General features: G+C 32.5%; 1 protein-coding gene and 2 long non-coding RNA genes across 4 annotated transcripts in view; all 3 read right to left on the minus strand.

The window, feature by feature from the left end:
* The window catches only part of LOC145971006 (uncharacterized), a 41,053-nt gene extending 21,028 nt beyond the window's left edge, over positions 1–20,025 (minus strand). The window contains exons 1-3 of one of the 2 annotated variants that reach the window (XR_014438722.1): positions 19,922–20,025; positions 19,655–19,772; positions 18,679–18,855 (exon numbers count right to left, since the gene is read on the minus strand). This is a non-coding gene — a long non-coding RNA (uncharacterized LOC145971006). Of the gene's footprint in view, positions 1–18,678; positions 18,856–19,654; positions 19,773–19,921 lie in introns of those variants that run through there. The other variant, XR_014438723.1, reaches the window with a different exon arrangement.
* Positions 11,486–12,751, minus strand: LOC145970267 (uncharacterized). The gene is made up of 3 exons (XR_014438369.1): positions 12,636–12,751; positions 11,723–12,075; positions 11,486–11,516 (listed from the first exon to the last, which is right to left on the minus strand). It is a non-coding gene; the product is annotated as an uncharacterized LOC145970267 (long non-coding RNA).
* A 327-nt stretch (positions 20,026–20,352) lies between the features above and the next one.
* Bin1 (histone deacetylase complex subunit SAP18) lies at positions 20,353–21,880 on the minus strand. Its single transcript, XM_083098193.1, has 4 exons — positions 21,674–21,880; positions 21,443–21,549; positions 21,119–21,313; positions 20,353–21,017 (listed from the first exon to the last, which is right to left on the minus strand). Exons 1-4 carry the CDS (start codon positions 21,743–21,745, stop codon positions 20,924–20,926), a joined length of 468 nt encoding a protein of 155 aa, XP_082954319.1. The 5' UTR covers positions 21,746–21,880; the 3' UTR covers positions 20,353–20,923.
* Positions 21,881–22,204: the final 324 nt, after the last annotated feature.

Here is a 22,204-nt window from a genome sequence, read left to right on the forward strand (position 1 = left end):
GGTCAGAAAGGGGTGTTAGACCGCGCGTAATAAAAGCTTCGATAAGAATATAGATAGCATTCGTAACAATCCTTAATCTTCGTAATTTGAAAAGAAGAAAACATAATTTAAAACTAATTTTTATATCAACTTCTTTCTTATATTTGTTTTGGATTTAAAAAAAATAGAAATTTTATTGGTAATTAAATTATATATATATAATCTAATTGTATCATATTTTAAGGATACGACTAGAGTATTTCAACAAATATATATATAGCTTGCTGTTTATCCTTTAATTCTTTCCCCTGCGCGCAAAAGGATATTAAAACAATCGGGCGTTGTAAAGCCTGCCGGTCCCCTTTAAAATTTGCAAATACACAAGTGAAGTGCGAATTTATTCGTCAGTTTCGAACGGCACGGAGAAGGATCGCGATTCAGTCTCGGTTCAGTACCGTGAGCCGTTTGCGCGAAATGGAAAAACGACCTCTCCTTCGTCGCTGGGGAGGAAAGCTCGACTGCATGCCACAAGAGGGATTAGCATAGCTCCCTCATTAAAATACAAACACAATTTCATCGCGTATAGGACGCCGTTTTGCTCTGCAGCTGCCAATCTCGAAAACCAACCCGTTTCTACGCTTAATTCGACGCATCTCCTTTTATTCTTCATCATTCCTTCTCTTCCTCTTCCTTTCTAGCAATACCCTTGATGCTGTCCAAACAACTTTTAATCCACATTTGTTAAGCTGCCTTAAATAACGTCTGTATTAATATAATTAATTATCTCAATAATGGATAAAAATAAAATAAAATTTTTTATGACAAATTATAATCAATTTATAGCACATTACTCAGCAAAAAAATGTGTATACATATTTATAAAAACTCTAAAAAACGAAATATTAAAGAAAACATACATATACAAATACAAATTTATGACTAAGAGTATTTTGACGTGCATCCGGAAAGAAATCACATGACAGATCCAACTAAAAGGAAAGCGCGATGGAGTGAGCGGAGCTTCCACGTGGCCGATCGCCACATGCAAATGCTCTATCTTCGTGTCACCCCCAATCCTGTCTACCACTTCCCTCTGTTCATCCTTTTATTTTTTTACAAGCGACATTGCGATATATTCGCAACGGTATTATCGCGAGTCATATTTATTCTACTCTTATCCCAAAGTTCACGTAAAAAAAATATTATTGCGAAGCTGTAGTAACTAAGTTTGGCAATTAATAATTTTATAAATTTAGCAATTTTTGCAAAAGTAAAGAGACATAAAAACAATTAATACTTATGTTATATTTATTTAGAAAAAAATTTTTCTAAAATTTGCTCTATTTTTTCAATGAAAAAATTACGTCTACGTTGCCAGGAATTTTGCGTAACACGAGATTTATTCCGATCGATATGAGATCGAAAAAACTTTTGATAAATGTGCCGCCATAAGATAAAGTTAAAGGCTCATTTCTATCTTTAGTAAACACAATAGCAATAATCAATGGTTGCATCGTCAGCGAATAGGAAAGACAGACTGAATGCACAGAAATCACATGGTCTCTTGGGGCAGTTGGATCTTATTGACCGTAAAGAGAAAGTAGCCGTAAACAACCCTCCAAAACACCCCCGCAAGCCTACAATCATCAATATAACCGTTGCTTTAACGACCCTGGCTTGTTTACCGATCGTGGATGCCTCTCGGGTGATTCGACGATCCAGCGCGTGGCGAGCCAAGAGATCTACCCCGGAGAGTGTCTATCGTTACCAACTCCCATTAATTTTACGTTCTTTCCGCGGAAACACCTGGATCCACTTAATTACTTACGCGTTTGCTTACCGCGCATTTCCGCTTTTTCCTAACTAACTAGTGAGGAATATGCTTAATAGAAACTTATTCACATAAATGGTAATATTATAATTTAAAATAATTTGAATATTATAAAATTAATCCGTCCTTAGTGAAATTTGATAAAAGATCAATTTTCAACAATTTATTAAGTTTTAAAATTGATTGTTTAATTGGTAACTAAAATACGACTCGTATAATTTCTATAATCCACTTAAATTAATAATCTCTTATTAATATTATTTCAATTAATATTTAATTATAATATATATAATTTATTTAAATATTTAATAATATATATAATTATTTAAATAACAGTTCTACCGTCTCATTATAAATAAATACTTCAATTTTAATTTTAAAATGAGACATCGTTTTACGAAATATCCGCACTGAAATTCGTTAAGTCTATTAACGCATAATATGTAACAGATCTCCTTGATCTGGTAGAATATCCAATGAGCGTCGTAAACACCATCCCGCCGAATCTATCCAGGAAATTATCAAAGATCAGAGGATGGAATATTTTGAGGGCAAACAACCCATTACATGCCGGCATTAATCATAGGAAACGCACCATGCGAAATACGTGGCATTTCTTTGAAGGGCGGCAGGACCAGCAGGACCGGCACAGGCCCTTGCCAAACACAGAATCCGTTTGACCGTCAAACGTACAGAGCAGAAAGCTTTTATTCTTTCCACCCTTGACTCGTTCTGTGCTCTGTGGAGGAGCCGCTCCAACCCCTTTCTAGTCTACGGGCTCTTCACAAAGAGGGATATTTACAAATATTTCGCAACTAAAAACTCGTTCGCGCCGCAGATGCTCTCAATACCCTCTCGAGTGCCAGCTGACAGTCGATTTTCCAGCTTCCTTCTTTCCCGCGATATTCGAAGATTCGCTGCCACCCTGACTTTCGCATCACCGAGAACGCATCGCTCCGGAAATTCGAGAGAGAGAATCGTCTTTGTCTGTCGGAGTTTGATTTCGCGTTCGCTCCGTGCAACGAATTTCGCTACATGTTTCATACACTTGTGAAAATACTTTTCAAATGTCGATAAGAAAGAAGAACTGCGAGCTTTTTGTATAATTCTTTCGCTCGCATTAAAATAATCTATTATTCAAAAGAATTATTTTATGCCACGTATAAACAGATTCAATTTTTAAACTAAATTTTTATTTAATGTAAAATTTTAAGTTAAATGTAGAATTTTTGTTTAAATAATTTTTTAATCATATATATGGATATATATTTTTAATTTCAATTTATTAATGTTTATAAAATAATAAATAACATTTTTGCTATTATTTATTATATTATACATTTATTATATTATTGCAAAATGAGAAAGATAGAATGTTATGTAATGCTCCCCTTCCCTTATAAAAATGGTAATACGTATTACAAAATATAACAACTTTACACCATTTGTTTCGCTTCTTTATCTATTTTCAGTCAGCTGATACATATGCAGAGCCGATATCTTCGGTAGTTATTCTTTGCTGGCTTACTAGGGACCGAGATAAGGCAAATGCCGGCAGTAATTTGAACTTGGAGAGAATCGCCGATAACGCGACCCCACAGTGTGTTCATTGAGTGCTAATACTGTTTATGCTCTTTTGTGGCATTTCTATGCGCAAAGTTTCTAATAAAAAATTCAGGTATTTTTGAAAAAAATAATAAAAGGTACAATTTTGTAATCTCAAAAAAGAGAGCATAATATTTGCTAAAATAAAAATTATTTTATATCCAGTCAAAATAATTTACAGGGTTTTATATAAATTAGTACAATTAGTTTAGTTTTGTAAATTGACTTATCTAGAAATTAAGAGATTTGATTTATACCTTGAATTTTACTTATTTAATTTTAATTTAATACTTACTTAATTTTTTATTTATATATAATTTTATTTATATTTAATTTAATACTTATTTAATTTTATTTATATATAATTTTATTTATATTTAATTTAATACTTATTTAATTTTATTTAAACAGAATAATGATATAAAAATATAATAAATAATATAAACATTAATTACGAATTATAAAATGCTTAAGTCATGCCGACGAATGATTACGTAGTTCAGGTGGCTACTTCTCAAACTAAATCCGTACCTCGATTAGTATGAGAGATCGAAGGGACGGCGGGATGATAAGTACTCACCCTTGAAGGGTAGTAGGTGTGGCTAACGGTCGAGTAAATGAAGGGTCACATTACGAGTTAATGTTCAGCTGTTACATGTAATTCGCTTAATTGTCCGACCGGAGGGATGCAAAACTATGCGACAGTTGTGCCGCTCTCCTGGCGTTTAACCCGGAAATACCCTTGCGCGTTTAGCCTACGGTACCGACAATTTCAATTACGTGACATAACTTTACATATTGCGCGCATGCTCAAGGTTGTATGTTCAGGAGTACCGATCTAAAGTAAGCGCTATGTTAGTCTGTTAACTATGTTGAAACCTTAAACCATTGTGCCTTTTATAATTGCCAATCGACTGCATATTGATCGAGATATAATCTTTAATCTTTTGAATGCATAACAGCAAAACATTTTATAATTATTATTTAATTTCACATGTTTATCAGGAAGATATAATTGTAGAATAATAGGTATATAACTGTAAAATGTTTTGCTGTTATGCATTCAAAATGGGAGTTAATTTGAAGTTATTATAATTACAACTTTAATATACATTAATGACAACTATAGACGCAATATATAGGTATATAATTTCACAATTTTATGAACTAAATTATTTTGAACAACTAGTTTACAAAAAGTTTTATCCTTTGCAAGCCATTTTAAAATGAATATCTTTTGTGCCCTTTTATCAGGTTGCACATTTACAATGGCAAATTAGATAAGCGAATGTCTCCATTAAATTCCAAAACAAGAGGTTAAACGTCAATTGCCATCCTGTATTTATACCTTGAACCGCAACTCGCGGTGTCTCGCGCCTCATAAAAACCGCTTTGTTTCAGAGAAAAGCGGACTTTATTTCGCTTCGCGTAGCCCGCGGCAGTGCGGGATACTTATAAATGTTTTGCGCCCTTTAATGGAGGAGGCGGCAACGGTGTTGTGTAATTTTACGTTGCGATAACAAGCCGAGTACAAACATGTAACATTACCGTCCGCGAATCTTATTATGTGTTAAAATCAACCGGCCGAACACAGAAGAGTCCGTTGAGAGTGCGGTGGCGGGGTGTCGCGGGGGTGATAAAGGATCTACGCTGCCTCGAATCTTCACAAAGTGATCGCCCCGGGACATTGTATTCCCTCTACCTGGAACAAGCGCGCGAAGTGTGCCGTACTGATTACGTTCTCGCAGAGTTGGAATTTTCACTTGCACAATTTACTTATTTCTCTCCGCTCATATCAAAGCAAGCAGTAGCTATGTAAAACGTTAAAGTTACACTCCGCCGAGTGGACCACCACCACTACCAGTCGAATGAAAATAAAGTATCATTAATATTTGTTGTTTACCGAACCAACGCGACTTCATTTATAGACTTCATTCTCATTTATTAATTATACGCAATTGCTTTTATTAATTAAAGTATTTTTAGAATCAAAAAAAGAAATAAAGCGCAATTATTCTTATCAATCTAATCTCTCTCTTTCTTTATTAAAGATCAATTTTTTTGATCAAGATTATTAATTTGAGAAATATAATCTAGAAAACATAAAAAAGAAAATACAAATATGTGCCATAGTGAACAAAAGTAGGCTCTGTCTAAATTATTTTTAAAAAGACTTTATTTATTTTAGAAAGAAAAAAAAATTTTCATTATAAAGCAAAATAAAATTTTCCTGATACGCAATTAAAGTGAATCGTTCAATAACATGAATATCAATAAACAAGCGTGTTTGATACAAATTAGCAAGAGATGTACGGTCCAAAATCCGGCTATCATCTACCGCATGGATTGACGCGTAAGAAGCGAAGAAAATCCTGATGCGGAGAACTGGCGGGACAGGAAGCTAAAAAGGGCGGTTAACAGGAGCTTCGAGGCAATAAGCGACTCTACAAGCTTTGGGAGGCGACGAAAGATGACCGCACAGGAAAAGCCGCACTGGTCAGCAGAAACAGCTCGCAAAAACACGGTCGGCCAGGCCTCTTCTCTACCCCTCGAAGCGAGCGACCCTTAGGGAGAAAGATCCCGCCAACCCTCGCGTATTCTTCGATCGTTTCTTCGTCGTTTGACCGCTTCTTTTCGCGCCGATCAACGCCGCGCATTAAAAAGACATGCAAGTTTGTATATTTCGATATTTAAACGGCTTTAAGATCTCTGTCGTGACTGAAAATTTATATCATGTCTAACACAAAAAAAAAATACTAAAACTATCCGTTAATCGCTCGAAACGCTATTGTTATATTGATGCTTTATTATATTGATTATATATAACGACATATTAATTTTATTTACAAGAAATAACATATAAATAATAATAATAATTAAATAAGTAATAATAATAATAATAAAATAAATAAATAATAATAATAATAATAATAAAATAAATAATAATAATAATAATAATTAAATAAATAATAATAATAATAATAATAATTAAATAAGGGAGGTATGTGGATTTAGATAAATACTAAATGTTAGATTCCTAAAAGCCCATATACACACAACACACAGCGATTACTTTATGCTTAAAGGTGCGCTCATGCGTGTGCGTGCGTTTGGCTGTTTCGCTTCTTCTTCAAGATACGTGACTGCACCCGGGAGCCCCATCCCCCATGCTCCACACCGAGAACTAACGGAACCCAAGCCAACCTCCGCCCTCGCCATTGCATACTTTATTGTGCGCATTATTTAAATGAGCGCAACTTCCCCGTAATCTTGCCACCGAGCAACTCCCACTTTTGGTCCCCGCTGCTCGTTGCCGTTTCGGCCTCTTCCACTTTCTACGTAGATTACCCAACTTTTAAGGGATGCGTAACCTTGAATTTCCTAGATTTTCTCTCACCTCGATCATCGTGTTATATCATCAAATTGCGAGATTTTCCTTTTAAATAGTACTTAATTTCTTTCTCAAAGCAGAATAATGTATTATCATAAAAGAGAGATAAAAATTTGCTGGAGGCCGCAAGTGCAGAAGGAAAGCTGCGTGTGAAAGCATCTTAAGTACGCGCCATTTCACCGTGATGAACGGTGGCATTTTCAGAGTACGATGCAAAAAGAGAGCGAGAGAGAAAGAGAGAGAAAGTAGAAAAGGATAAAAAGCCGTGGGAGATGCAAGATTACCGGTGAAAAAAAGTTTTACTTCGGCTGGTAGGGATTTTCTTCCGAATCCTTATATCCTATCGAAACGGGTCATTCGACGCAATGTCCACGGCTGGAAAACTCGAATGACCTTGGGAATCGCGATCGATCGGCGAAGCTTTCGGGGTGGAACGCTTAGGCTCACCCTTCTGATCCTCGCGCGATAGCAGTCGTAGTTTGCGACATGGAAACGAGCTATGCAACACGGCGGAGTCGAATGAGATTTATGCGCGGAGGAAAACCGATAAGTCAAACCCCTGTATATGGGATGGCTACGTAACGTCTGGTATCCTGCAAATGTCAATAATAGGTTGGAAATTATGGATGTTTGCCATCTCTATCCTCGCCAGTGGCATTATCAATTTTTGCCATCTCTACTTTCGTTGGAAAATATTGGTTCTTACGATACACTTTAATTAAGAAAAATTGATTTTCTCCTTTACAAAAAAGGTAATAATGTATCATGCACACATTTGAAAACATTAATAATGGATCAAAAGTTATAGAAAGAAGTTTATTCGATTTGAAGATTTATAAAGTTTAATTTCTTAATTTCTGTCATTATTAAATAATAGTAAAAAATTCTAATAATATTGGCTGGGTCAATAAGTATTTTAAAATATTTGTCACATCAACATTATTTATATAATACATTAAATTAAAAGCAGTAAACCTGAATTAATTATTTATACTGCAAAATAATACACAATGTTTCTAATAAATTTTATATCCAATAATAAACATTTTTTCTTCATTATATATCATATATTTAACGTTATCAATCGAATAAGGGCTTTTTGCTATTCTCGGCTTCGGTGAAAAGTAACCGAAGAAGTAGCGAGATGGTAGCAAAACAGGGTGAAAGATAAAGTATGGCCTTCCCGCCAATAATATGTCGACAAGCTTTATTTTATTTAAGCAGCCCCAGTTTTTCATTACGTTCATTCTCGCGCCTCCCTCTTTATCCTTATAAGACGCACGCCGCTTCGCAGGGTGAATTGTGCACGCAAAGCGCGGCAGCCCCTATTACTCGAATATATTATTTATTATTCTTATTTTTGTCGGCCCGTACTCTTGTCTCCCCTTAACCTTTCCAACACTCCTCAAAGCGAGTCGATTGCCACCCCCTAGAGACCGCGGCTTTGTGCATCGCAAAATGCACTTAATATAGTTCCGTACACGATAAAAGTAGATCTTATTCTAAGAGAAAAAGTTTATTACTAATTCATTAATTTGTTCTTAATCAAATTGCGTGATATCTAATTTGCATGAGAATTGAAATATTATTTACTTATTACTTTAAACTTATGTATTTTTTTTAAATAAAAAGATATCTTATAACATATCTACACAAATTTCCAGTTCCATACCGAAATTAAAAATAAAACGACAGATTTACTTCCAAATTAAATCAATAATTTTTAAATTATAAAGAATAAAAATATAGAAAGACTTAAGTAAATTAAGACTAAAAATTATAAATGAATAATTGTACTTTTTATAATTTAAAGTATGCATTATTTTAAGTATAATTTAATTTATGTGACTTCAAATTTTTCAACATATCTAATATTAAAAAACTAGAAAACTAAAAAATTGAAATACTATATAATAAAAATAAATAATTACTATTTATCGAATTTCATAACAAAATATATATTCATGGTAAATATCCTTGTAAAGTATGTATTATTTTAAGTATAATTTAATTTATGTGACTTAAAATTTTTCAACATATCTAATATTAAAATCTAATATTAAAATCCATTTCCATTTAAAATATGTTTATATTACATGTAATATAACAAAAATAAAATTGCACACATATTTATCTATGAATAAACATCTTTTCACATATTAATCATTTGTTGTAACAATAATGCTCTGTATTTCAATTGAAACTCTTGACATCATCCTCCCATTTCTTATAAGATAACCGGTCTCTCAATTAAACCGGTTTCTCAACAAAAATGACAAATAGCGCAGCGAAGGAGGCGCCTAATTTACATATCTGCTAATCTCTGCCTGTCGTCGTGTCTCCGGCACTAATTCCACACTAATTCGGCGCTTGGCAGGAAAATGCCGACGATGAGATTGTCCGAATCTCCCTAGCGCCTTATTCATCGCATGAGTTACATTACGGCACAACATTCGCCTTAACCCTTCGCCTCGAGACAAATGGTAGATAAGGAGAAATCCAATTCCATTAATATTGTTTTTTTCCATCTTATTGGATTTTTGCTATATCTATTCTTATGTAGTTACAATTACGAGATTAAAAAATCATTTCGACTTATTTCGTCTTTTATTATCGATTTATTTCGTCTCTTATTATTCGATATGTATAAATTTCGATCAGAAAAAGACAATGCATCTTGAGACGCCAACTTTCTTATTTTTTTATGGATATTGCAAAGATTTCTTAAATAACAGAATGAAAAATGTTCAGATACAACCATCGTGCAAAATCATCATGATGGCATGTGCCATTGATTGCCGAATGTAATTAGTGATACTAATGTCACAGCGCGTCGGTTAAACTTGAATCAGTTCGTCATCTCATCCGTTCATCCTTCTAATGAAGGATGTAACAGCACCGCCCCCATAAACATTTCGGAATCGTGCAGGTGTTGTCCTTGATTTATGACTGGCAATTAGAATCCGACTGCCTTATTTGCCATCGCCGTGTCTAAGAAGCGCGCCGGCATGTGAACACGACGCATTCTAATCTATGCCTGAGACCCCAATCCTGAGTTCTAACGCCAGATGACATGCATACTCAACGCTCCTACGCATATAATCCTTTATTAACAATCAAGCGCAACGAGCAAATCTAAATTTTATTTACCGAAATTTGCGCTTTATTATGAAAAACACGCGGATTATTCTCCTTTCAACAGATTATTCGCGCTGTTATTTCTGACTATTATTAAGTAATGTACAAGTAATAAAAAATCTACAACAATATTATATATATATCATTGGCAAATATATAAAAATTGTAAAATAATTAAATGATACTGAAATAAAATTTTTTTCTTCTCAAGGCGCGAATCAATGTTTTTTCTTAATGTATAGGACACAATAATCTCCCACTATCATTGGGAAATATATAAAAATTATAAAATAATTAAATGATACTGAAATAAAAATTTTTATTTCTCAAGGCGCGAATCAATGTTTTTTCTTAATGTATAGGACACAATAATCTTCCACTATTTTAATAACATAGAGATATTTCTCGAAACACAATATCATAGTATTAAAACAATAGAAATAATGCACGAGTAATATTGCAGGGACTGTAAAGGAGAAACGGTAACAAATTCTAACGGAGTTTCACAGCAAGCAGACAGTGTCAGCTATGCGGATAAGGAGAGCTGACTTTATACTTCCGAGAATAACTAATAAGAATACGTTATACGCGGTATTAATAATGTGAGCTGTGTAATGAGTCCATACCGTAAGCGGATTATAGAATCCAGGGGTGAAGTCGACGTCGGAAGGAGACAAATGAAGAGAGATGGCTTGCGGAGACTGGAAATGCAATATTCTCCTGCAAACCCCGTCACCGTGGGGCACGCAAAATAAATAGATATACGTCGTTGCGGTTTCTTCGACGATTCAATAACTTTGTCACCGTGTAATATCATGCTACGTAACATCATGTTCTCATAATTACAGTAGCAGAGTTAACTCGCAACCGATATTAACACTATATTTATTGTTTTCCGAAGGGTAAAGATTATTTTACCTCAGAAATTCAAGCTTATAATATAAAGTATTTTCTATTTAAATCCATTCTAAAGCAATACATACGCGTTTATTAACTGTGTCTCTCAATTAATCTCTTTTTGCAATTTTTTATCATTATAACTTAACGTTAAATTGAATTTCATGAATTTTTTTTCGAGTCGGGATATGATATAGCTTCAAACAGGTAGACATCTCAAAGGATGTCTCCGACATATCGATGTCGCCGAAACGCTCAACGGGGAAAGAAGCCGATTCTCATCATCGGAAAATAAGAGAATGTCGGCGACGTGGCGAAAGAGACGCGAGAGGGAGATCGCGAACGGCACAGTCTGCTTCGGGTATCCTATCGGAGGTCAGGACTTCCAGGAGCGTATAATTAATTTCCCGTGTCACTCGGGCGGCCCCTACCAACCCCTTTCGATCCGCCCCACGCAAATCCCCTGGACCACGACGACAATATTGCTGGCCATTTCGTTCGACAGTGCCCGAGCGCCTCCGTCGCTTCTCCTCCGCCCGGATCTGCAGAAAGGGGTGACTTTGCGAACAAGCAACCGGAACCAATCCCGCCCTCCCCTCCTTTCCACTTTCCCCCTCCCCTTATACCGCGATGCCGCGCTTCTCGAGGCACATACCGACCCGTCAATATCAGCCCCTGTAATTAAACATAACAGATCAACATTCGGCATTAGGTATATATATATATATATATATATATATATATATATATATATATATATATATATATATATATATATGTAATGGAGCTTTCTCTGGTATCCGCACAGACGCCCTCGCGGAGGAACGCGGAAGGGTGTGTATGTGCGAGTGTGTGTATAGGTATCAGAACGATCTCCTAACCCCCGGTTACTCGACTCGAATCGGTTAATTGGATAAATGTCCGATGAACGCCCGGGTCGTTCTCCGACGTCTCCCATCTCTTCCACCCCTTCCTCCTTCCTTCCTTCTCTTCTCCACTTTTCTTCCTTCCGTTATTCTCTCGTCCTTCGAATCCGCGACGGACTCGTTTCTATCTTCCCTGCCTCTCCGTACACGCCTTTCCACATTTCCGCTCGTGTCCTTATTCCGGACTCATTGGGAAAACAATTGTTTGTTTCACAAAGATGAATTTATCAGCTATATTCTCCTCAATGGATAAAAGTTTTTCTATAAGAAGACTTGCAAGGTCCTAGCCGAGTTTATGGGATTTGGATCTAAGGTAAAATTCAAGATTATAATGGATATTTGTCTTAATTTTTACACTTCTTAGGTATAAAATCCGAGACATATTTTCAATTTGAACTGATTATAGATGAAAGAAAATATTAATTTTTACTAAATTTTTTGCAAACAAGAAATAATAATTATATTATATATTCTACAGTGCATGTGTGTTTTGATTATATTACTGAAATTTTCTTTTCTTTTTATAAACGTAGATTTGCTACATATTCGACAGTATTCAATGCATGCAAAAGTAAAAAAAAAATATTATTAAATAATTTTATTTGAGTAACTAGCAGTAGAATGCAAACTAGCAAATTCGTTATGGCAATATCTCTTGAATTAAGAAAGTTATTTAATAAATTTCAAAAAATATACATTAAGTAATAATATATAGTTAACAATAGTTCCATATCATATTTGTATGCATATTTCTTTGTATTACTTAAATACGGAATAAGTAACATTGAAGATTTTGTAAAATGTATGCCAAAATTTATTCGTGGTTAAAATTATTTTCACCGACGTTGTAATTAATCAAAAGATTCACTTCTGTGTTTCGATGATGCCGCGTACGATCCATCGCATTTGTCTGTTGAGACCTTTCGCATAACGTGGAAGACAACGGTTGGAACTTTGACACTAAGTCTTGCTAATGACTGGGTATTAATGTAAACAGATGTGCAATTTTTTATCGTGGAGAATCCCGACGTCATTTATTTTCCTGCAACATCTCGTCTCGATTCACCCCTAAATCTCCCCCCCGCCATCGTTGGTTTCTTACAGTGCCTCATAAACAACGCGGTGTTAATGTCTTTCATCAAGAGGGAGACAAGGAAGGGCTTACAAGAGGGGAAGACTGAGCTTACTGATTGTAATACAATGATTCAAGCACTAGCGCCGTTTTCTTGTGTTTTAAAATTATGATGAATATTGTTTATTTGAATAATAATTTTGTTAATAGTTTCATTTAGCAAAACACAAAATTATCTGTTTTTTGAATACATCTTATTACTCAATATATACAAATTATTCAAAGTACTATTTTCTGATATCTTACTAAAAAACACATTATAATACATAATAAATTATAATGTATTTCTTTAAAGATCAGGAAATAAACTTTAATAATTTTTATAAAACTTAAATAACTTTAAATAATTTTTGCGTATGTATATGTTTTTTTCTAGAGATTCGATATAAATAGGGAATTTATTTAAAAAATAAATTTACATGAAAAATAATTCATTAGAAATATCTAGCAAAGATTTTCACGTGATTTTCACGAGATTTTATTGTCTCGTTGGCTGACAGGCCAAGACAAATATGACAAAGGGATAAAAAAGCAAAGGGGAATGCAGAGAGGGAGGAAAGGGGTGTGAACTGCTCCGCAAGATGTTGCGGTCCATTACAGCCTGCTGGGTTCGAAAAGAAAGAGCACAACCGCCCACGACTTATCGGTAAAACATCATCGGCACTATACCAGAATACTAAACAATATAACTCGATAGAATACAAAACTTTCTCTAGAAGAAAAGAATATATTTTTCAATATCTTGAGATGTTGTTATTAATTAAAATGAGCTTTATAAATATTATAGATATATATTATTATATAGTGTGAAGTTTTATATATATATTTCCATTTATTTTTTTTTAATTGATTTAAATAGATCGAAACAATAAAAAACTCGTTGAAACTTAATGATATTAAGTATCATAACTGTTTTGTGTTCTCATTTTGTCGTATATCTTGAGACTACTATTTAGATACGAAATAATGAATGCGTCTGTATCGTGAGCGGCTGATATTAGAGCTGATTCAGACCCAGGAAACATTCGCTCTAGGAGTGTATCCGAGATCCATTACCAAGATCTTGGAAAGCAACTGCCCGAAACCGACTAAGAGAAAGAGAGATTTGTGTTTCTGTTTTTATATCGCACCATAACATCAGTTAAAGTTTTAGAGTTTCAACTTCCAAAAATTAAATTAACAGTAATTCTAATATTATATGTGGTATTTATATTTATATACATACAATTTATATAATTTCGAATATTTTGGAAAATTGTTTACTTTGCTGATTTTTAACAAAATTTAGATGCTTAATATTAAAAGTGACAACGATCAGGCTGATTTCGTTATCTATAAATTCGTTATTTTCGTTATCTATAAATTCGGAATAATGAAATTTCATCGTGAACATACGTGTATTACATATATCTTCGATTATGGATCCGCGACGTAATCGAAAAGCAGATGTAAATCATTACACGAATCCGCGCGACACTATACGCGGCGCACGATCGTTCATAAATATATCAGTGGCCAAATAAAAATCCATGCAACAGCACAGCAGAAAACGGCGTCGGCTTCTGAGAGTATCGAGGTGCCCGACCCTCACCACGAACCATCCATGTCGAGTTTATCGGTCGTTCTATGCACGAGATTTGAAAAAAACGATTTATTCGGAAATATGTCGACTTTATATATCGTTATGGAGCATACAAGCGAGAAACGACATCGTGCCCACCGCCACCTTTTCTCCCCTCGCGAACGCGCGTACTTCACTGGCCCCATTCGTCCCGTTCGGTTCGCATATACGCGGAGAATATTTATTTTTATTACAACCACCACCCGTGCTCCTGAGTCAACAGATTTCTTGTCACCGCACTAGTGCGAATCGATCCTGACGCGCTCGCATCTCTGACGCTTCCGGGAATTAATAAATCTGCAAAATTTGAATTATTTCCTTCATTCTCTTCCGTAATTTCACGACTTTCGTGTAGGTGGGACATATATCCTTACAAATTTTACGAGTAGATTGGATTCAATATTCGCTTTTCATAAAATATATTCCGTTCTTTGTGTCTAATATCAAAGATTCGCGCATTTTAAGTTTAATAAAATATTTGTAATAAAATATTTTTTACATTGTCTGAATAGAATAACATGTATAAATAATAGACATATATGTATATATATATGTATACAAAATAATGTATAAAAAATAAAATGTTAATTATAACATTTTTCACATATCCCAAAAAGTGCACTTTAAATTTTAAGTTAAAATAAATCATTCGTCGTATGTTACTTATTGACAAATTAAAAATGTCAAGTAATTGACACAATACTTTACATTTATTTTTGTTATTATGACTTTAAGTGTAATGTAAAAATAACATACAAATTAATTAAAAACTACATGAAAAAATAGTTACAATAACTCGTAAGAAATGTTGAAGACATTAACATATAATAGTAATTATTTTAACTTAAATTATTTGTAATAGAAACATTTGATTTTAGTAAACTTGATTATTTTTGTATGTCAAAGTTCAAGATTATTTGAAGATTCACTTTAACTTATCTTAGAATGTTAAACTGACTTTGAGACACATGTTGATTGTTTGAAATGATTATGTTAAAAATACTCAAAATAATATTCTATTTCTAAGAGACATATACAAAGTTATGAAGTTGACATAAATGTAACACATGAAAACGTTATAAAAATAATAACATATAGGTTGTATATTAATTTTACATTGAAGTACTAATCAAAATGTGGTAACACAAAAAATTTTAATATATAGACGTACAATTTTTTACTGTATATACAGGGTGTTCTAAAAAGGTATGTCAAAAATTTAAGGAGATATTCCTCACACCTGAAGGATGAAAAAATGTTATATGGACATAGGTGCTGAAATGCTTATTTCAGGAGTTATGTTGAAAATACGCTAAAATGTTAGCTGTCTTACTTACACAAGGAAAAATTTAGGATTAATTATTGTAGACGACAATCGTTTAATTAGGCTTATTTACATTTGGTTTTAATGTGACCTTGAGTATGTTACAATAAATGTTGAAAATGTTCACCATTTTTCTGAATACAAGCAGTGACACGTTGACGCATCGATTCACGGACACGTTCAAAAATGCCTGGCGTACAGCGGATTGTCTCGCAACCTGCAGTGATACGATCACGAAGATCTTGAAAATCACGCACTGGTGGCATTTTTGAACGTGTTCGTGAATCGATGCGTCGACATGTCACTGTTTGTATTCAGGAAAATGGTGAACATTTTCAACATTTATTGTAACATACTCAAGGTCACATTAAAACCAAATGTAAATAAGCCTAATTAAACGATTGTCGTCTACAATAATTAATCCTAAATTTTTCCTTGTGTAAGTAATACAGCTAACAGTATTTTCAACATAACTCCTGAAATAAGCATTTCCGCACCTATGTCCATATAACATTTTTTCATCCTTCAAGTGTGAGGAATATCTCCTTAAATTTTTGACATACCTTTTTAGAACACCCTGTATATATATGTGTGTGTGTGTGTGTGTGTGTGTGTGTGTGTGTGTGTGTGTGTGTTTGTGCATACATGTATACATATAAGTATTTTTTTATGACCTTTTTACAATTTAATATTACTATATCTAAGCAATTTAAGTGAATTATTAAAATTCTATAACTTCTATAAAATCTAAAATGATCTAATATGATACTTTAATTTGCTGGAAATAATTAACAATCAATATAACTTAATTAATAACTTATATCGATAAATCTAACTTATATTTGAATATAACTTGTACATCTAAAAAATCAAATAAATTATTAAAAAAGCTATATAAACTTTATAGATTGAGGAATAATTATCTCTAATAATCTTTAAATAAATCGAAAAATCCAATAAGTTCAATTATAAATAATGGGAATTGCCGAATAATAATTCAACAAGCAATTTTGCATCATTCTCTAAAACGTCCATTTAAGTTCTCGCGTGCTCGCACATTATATCGCTTTAATGTTTTCGAGAAGGCGTCCCTTGCGAAGTTGTCGGCCACTAGCGGGTCCAGTAAATCTTGCCTCTCTCCCGCCCCTCCTGCCAAGGAGCCGAGCCACCCCCGAAACCACCCCCGACTGCCTAGCCATTCTTATTCCCTCGTTACTCGCAGCTTCGCTCGAGGCGGTTCTCTCCTTATTATATCGTCTTTCCACGCCATAAAATCGGAAAAGAATTTCGCCCCCAAGACAATAGAAACTAATAAATTTGATTACTGATTACACCCGCGAATTTTCGAGAGTAGGTGCGGCCCCTAATGCACGAATCCATTCTATCGTCTTCGCAAACCTCCCCCATGCGTCCTCTTTCTTTAAACTTTATTTTCTGATTAACATTTTTTCTGTGCAATATAATACGTATTTTATGATAATAAGTGTAATATAATAATATGCAGTATATTTATAAAAAAATGGCTTGTTTAATATAAAGATATTAAAAAAGAATGTATCATTTAACTCACTTTTCAACTTAACAAAGAAGACATCATAAAATTGTAATAATATCATTACAACACATGATATAATATATTTTTGTGTCGCAATATTTCTTTATAATTTCTAGTGAATTTAACAAAGTATTTTAAATTCAATATAAAATAAAGATTGCACGATATATAAAATAATCTTAATAAATTACAGAAAACTAAATTTTGTATAATCACGTTACGCAATAGAAAGCGTAATATCATCATAGGAGAGTATGATTATATAAGAATTACTATGTTAGATATTTCGTGTTATTGTCTCTCGGCGCTCTTGCGTTACCTTATATATATTTACTCTCAGATATGGTAGATATTTTTCGGAAATACTGGAAAACGAAAGCGGCAGTAACGCAATCGTCGAAGTTAGATAACGGTCGAAGAGAAATCGTAACGGGAGGACTGGGATGGGTTTTTGGGGTGTGCACAGTTTAAACTTTCCGCGACCCTAAATCTCCGGGACCCGGCTTATGCTTCGTAATATCATAATATCGTAATATCGCAAGAGCGGTTTGGTATAATTAAAGTGGAAGTGTCTTTAAAATAGCCGCAGGTGATTGCGGTAAGAAGCCGCCCCACAATCTTTCCGTCGTTTTGCGCTCCTTCCACTTTGCAAGCGCCAACAATAACTAATATAGAAACTGCCTATAATGTGTGCGAACCTTTCAACATGATAAAGATTCAAGCTGAATTTGACAGAATTAAAATTTTTAATTTTTAATTTTAAAAATTGCTATTAAATAAATTTTGATAAAATTCAATATTTTAAATAAAGCAATATAAAGCCGACTTTTTGACCTTCATGCATGTATTATAATAAAAACACATTAAAAAAGAGAACTTTATATACTTTCCTTTGATATTGCACTTATTAACGTATTTAATACATATATCATAAACTAAAATTTTTAGTCGTAAAAATATTTGTTAATATCACATTAATTATGTGTATTATATAAGTACATTAATTACCATTCATTGTATTATATTCACAGTATTTATAAATATACAATTCTAATAACATATATTAATATTATTATTAGTAAAATTTCCATCATTTTTATATTCATTATTCATTAGAAAACAATTTTATATCCTCTAACGACTATATTTATGTAAAAGTATGCATTTATATAATGACAAAATTTCTATGTAAAATTTACTTAAAAATTTATACTTAAAAATTTATATAACAAAAATAAAATTATATATTCAATTATATATTCAATTCTAACGAACCGCATATTATAAAATTATATTGTTTCTGACTGTGTAATATACGTATTGCCTGTAATGGTATTACATGTAAACGATGTTTCATGAGCGGAAAATATGCTGCTTGTCAGTTGCAGATATTTAATCTGACATATATCATACTTCTATATTCTCCGTTTTTTTTTACTTTACTGGTAGGCAACGTCTACAAACAAGATTTAAAAGCCGGTTTTTATATCCCTTTCATCCGCTCATTTAACATGGCAATGAAATTAATCAATACCTCAGTACGCCCCAAAAATATTATGACATTCTTAATAATAGCAGCAAATTTAATCAACTTTAACCGAATAAAAAATCTTTAGCTAAACAATGTTATTAATTCTTTCAACATAATTTTTCTTTTCGTATCATGTTATGATACATATTTTATTTAAAAAAAACCGGAGGAAACAAATTTTTAAAATTAGCTTTTTAATTCAATTATTATATAATAATATCTGTATCTTGCATTCTTTGCTAAATAAATTTGTTAAAAATAAAATTAAAAAAATTTCATAAAATAACTTTTAGAGAAAAAGATATACAGAGAGAGAAGAACTTTAAATTACAAATATTATTATAATTACATGATCAGTATAATTCTCTTTCCAGAATATATATATTATATATCGAAAAATCAATTGTACAAGAAATTTATAGATTGAAATCTTGATCGCCTACCTATGATAATATAGCAAATTCATGTTGTATATGTCTAAATAATAGAAACCTATTTTACCAGTTACGTATATCATACATTACTATATTATCGACAATAAACTGTAGCATCTATGGAATTTAATGTTTCCAAGTGTCGCAAAATCAGAAATGGGGACATTTACTTATCTGTCTAATCACTCTATTCAAAAATATTAGAAAAAATATAACCGATATAATTAATTTCAGAATGATAAAATGTATATATATACAATGTATATATATACATGAGTGTATATAAATACCTGGTGATATATAATCATGGCTCAGCTCAACTCTTATTGCACTTTGGCGGGAAAATGATGTTGGACATATCGAGACGATTTTCATCGAACTCCAACGCATAAAATCGAATCGTCGACACTAAAATCACATAACATTATACGATTGCACGCGATATATTCAATATTTTTAATTACGACAATTGTGTTCAACTCGCGAAAATTTGTTATAATATTCACTTTTATATAATAATCAAAAATACACAAAGTAATAATTCGAATACGACTAACAAGATCATCCGGTGTGGTCCGATCATCTCAATCGAGTGACCGCGTTACTCGAGACTCGCAATATCGCAAGATGACTTCCGAAATATCAAAATGATCAAGGCTACACACACAATTTCGCAATAATCTACAGCTGCTCTTAGCATTATAAATGCTCCAAATCGTTTTCGATTAATCAAGACAAAGAAATCTTTGTTCCTTAATCGTGCACGCGATCGAATAAATTATTCAAAATATATTTATAGCGCCATATAAATTGCACTTTGCATAGCAAACTTAACTTTATTCGTTTTAATAGCATATATCTCCCGCACTTAATATACATTTAATTTTTAACGCGAAAAAAATGCAACTACAGGGAAATAAATGCACTAGCTAAATAAAATTAATAGAGCAATAATATTCAATAATTGATGCAGAAATAAAGATCAAAATCTCTTAATATATAAATATATTAAAAATATAATCAAGATAAATCAGAATGACAAAGCATTAACATACATATGAATACGCAAAACTTGTCGTAAACTTATTATATTTTTTCTACATTCTGCGGCAAATAACTTAAATAAATAATTTGAAATATGCTGATAATTTGTCGATTTTAAATATATGTAAAAATAGATATCGAAATCTTAATTTTAGTAATTATACGATTATAATTTCACTATTTTCCCTTCACTTTGTCATGATTAAACGTTTCGAAAAGAAGATAACGTCAAATGGCGTGCGTCCAATATATATTACTGAATATTTGACGCCTTGCAAATAATTTTTCGTATAACATAATTTTTCTACGAGTATAATAAAAATATTTATAAATGGAAAATATTAATACTAATAGTAAAATTTGGAGAAATAAAGAAAGATGATTCTTTATTTTAGTTATTTATGAAAAAAAATAGAAAGTTTGTCCAGAATTATAGTATATCATGTAATTTTATAATCACTTATAATAAACTTATCTTTATCATAAATTTTAACATTCTGAGATTATCATATTAATTAGTACTGACGCAAACCACCACGTCTTATTGCTGGTTGCATCATTCTATTTGGTGGCGTTATTGATATATCTAAATAATCTCCTATAGTGAATCTGCAATTGCAAAAAGAAATATAATATTATAAATATTATTATATAAATATATATTTATAATATGAAAAAATATTTTGTATGTATTACTTAAGGTTACTTACCTTGCTTGTGCAAGGGTTTTGTTATCATCTGCACCCTTCTGTCCAGAACACGTAACACCAATTTCACGCATACGATAGCCAGAATTACGAAGTTCAGGAGTAACTAGTGAAAAATCAAAATATGTTCCTTTACTACGAGCATCTGGATTTACTTCTTTAACTAAGCCTGTAATTTCTCGCAAAGTAGCATCCATCCTTTAACAGAAATAATTACAATATTAAGAAAATATTTTTCAAAATGGTAAAAATTAAGATGAAATTAACAACAATCACGACATGATTGAACTTTATATAGTGTCTCCAATATTATATAGATCAATATACCATGTATATATCTGCAGCTCATTTGAAGGGACATTTCCTCTGCTATATTCCATTATATTATGATGACGTCCATTATTGCAGAATACTCGTAATAAAAGAGGACATGTCTGAAATATAAATAAATATTATCATGTTTATGCATAGTTACAACTAACAAAATATATTTATATATAAAATGACAATAAATATCTCCAGATAACACTTGTTATTGTTTTTATCGCGTATGCATACTTTTTCTCTATCCACTGGTTTCTCAGGAAGTTGTTTTTCATCGACTACCATAGATTCCAAAACCGATGTCATTTTTATAATTATATAACCAGAAACAACTGTAGCAGTCTGGAAAAATCTTTTCCGACAAAATATGTCAAAAAAAGCGCAATCGCTTGTCGACAGTCTTCAAAAAATAGTAGAGTTGAAGAGGTTATAGAGATAGATTTAAGAACCGTTTTCATAAAAGTAATATTCCATACATCTTATGACAAGCTGTGTCGTTCATCGTTTGATTGGCTACTGTTGCAAGAATTTTCGGAATCCTAGAAATTCCCTATCCAATAACCAATCGGCACGTTCGATAAACTCGTAGTGTGTCAAATGTAATAAAGCCCTAAGTCCCCCTCTATTGGAGTACATATCTGAAAATACTGATGATAAATGATTGAAAATTTCCATGGAAATAATTACTCGATAGACACATACCATACATGTAATTAAAATAAAATAAAAAAAAAATTATTAAAATATTATTAATTAATTAAAATA

The sequence above is a fragment of the Camponotus vicinus genome, unplaced genomic scaffold (genome assembly GCF_025532165.1).
Source record: "Camponotus vicinus isolate PSW18456_S1 unplaced genomic scaffold, iyCamVici1.0 SCAF_4, whole genome shotgun sequence".
Taxonomy (NCBI): domain Eukaryota; kingdom Metazoa; phylum Arthropoda; class Insecta; order Hymenoptera; family Formicidae; genus Camponotus; species Camponotus vicinus.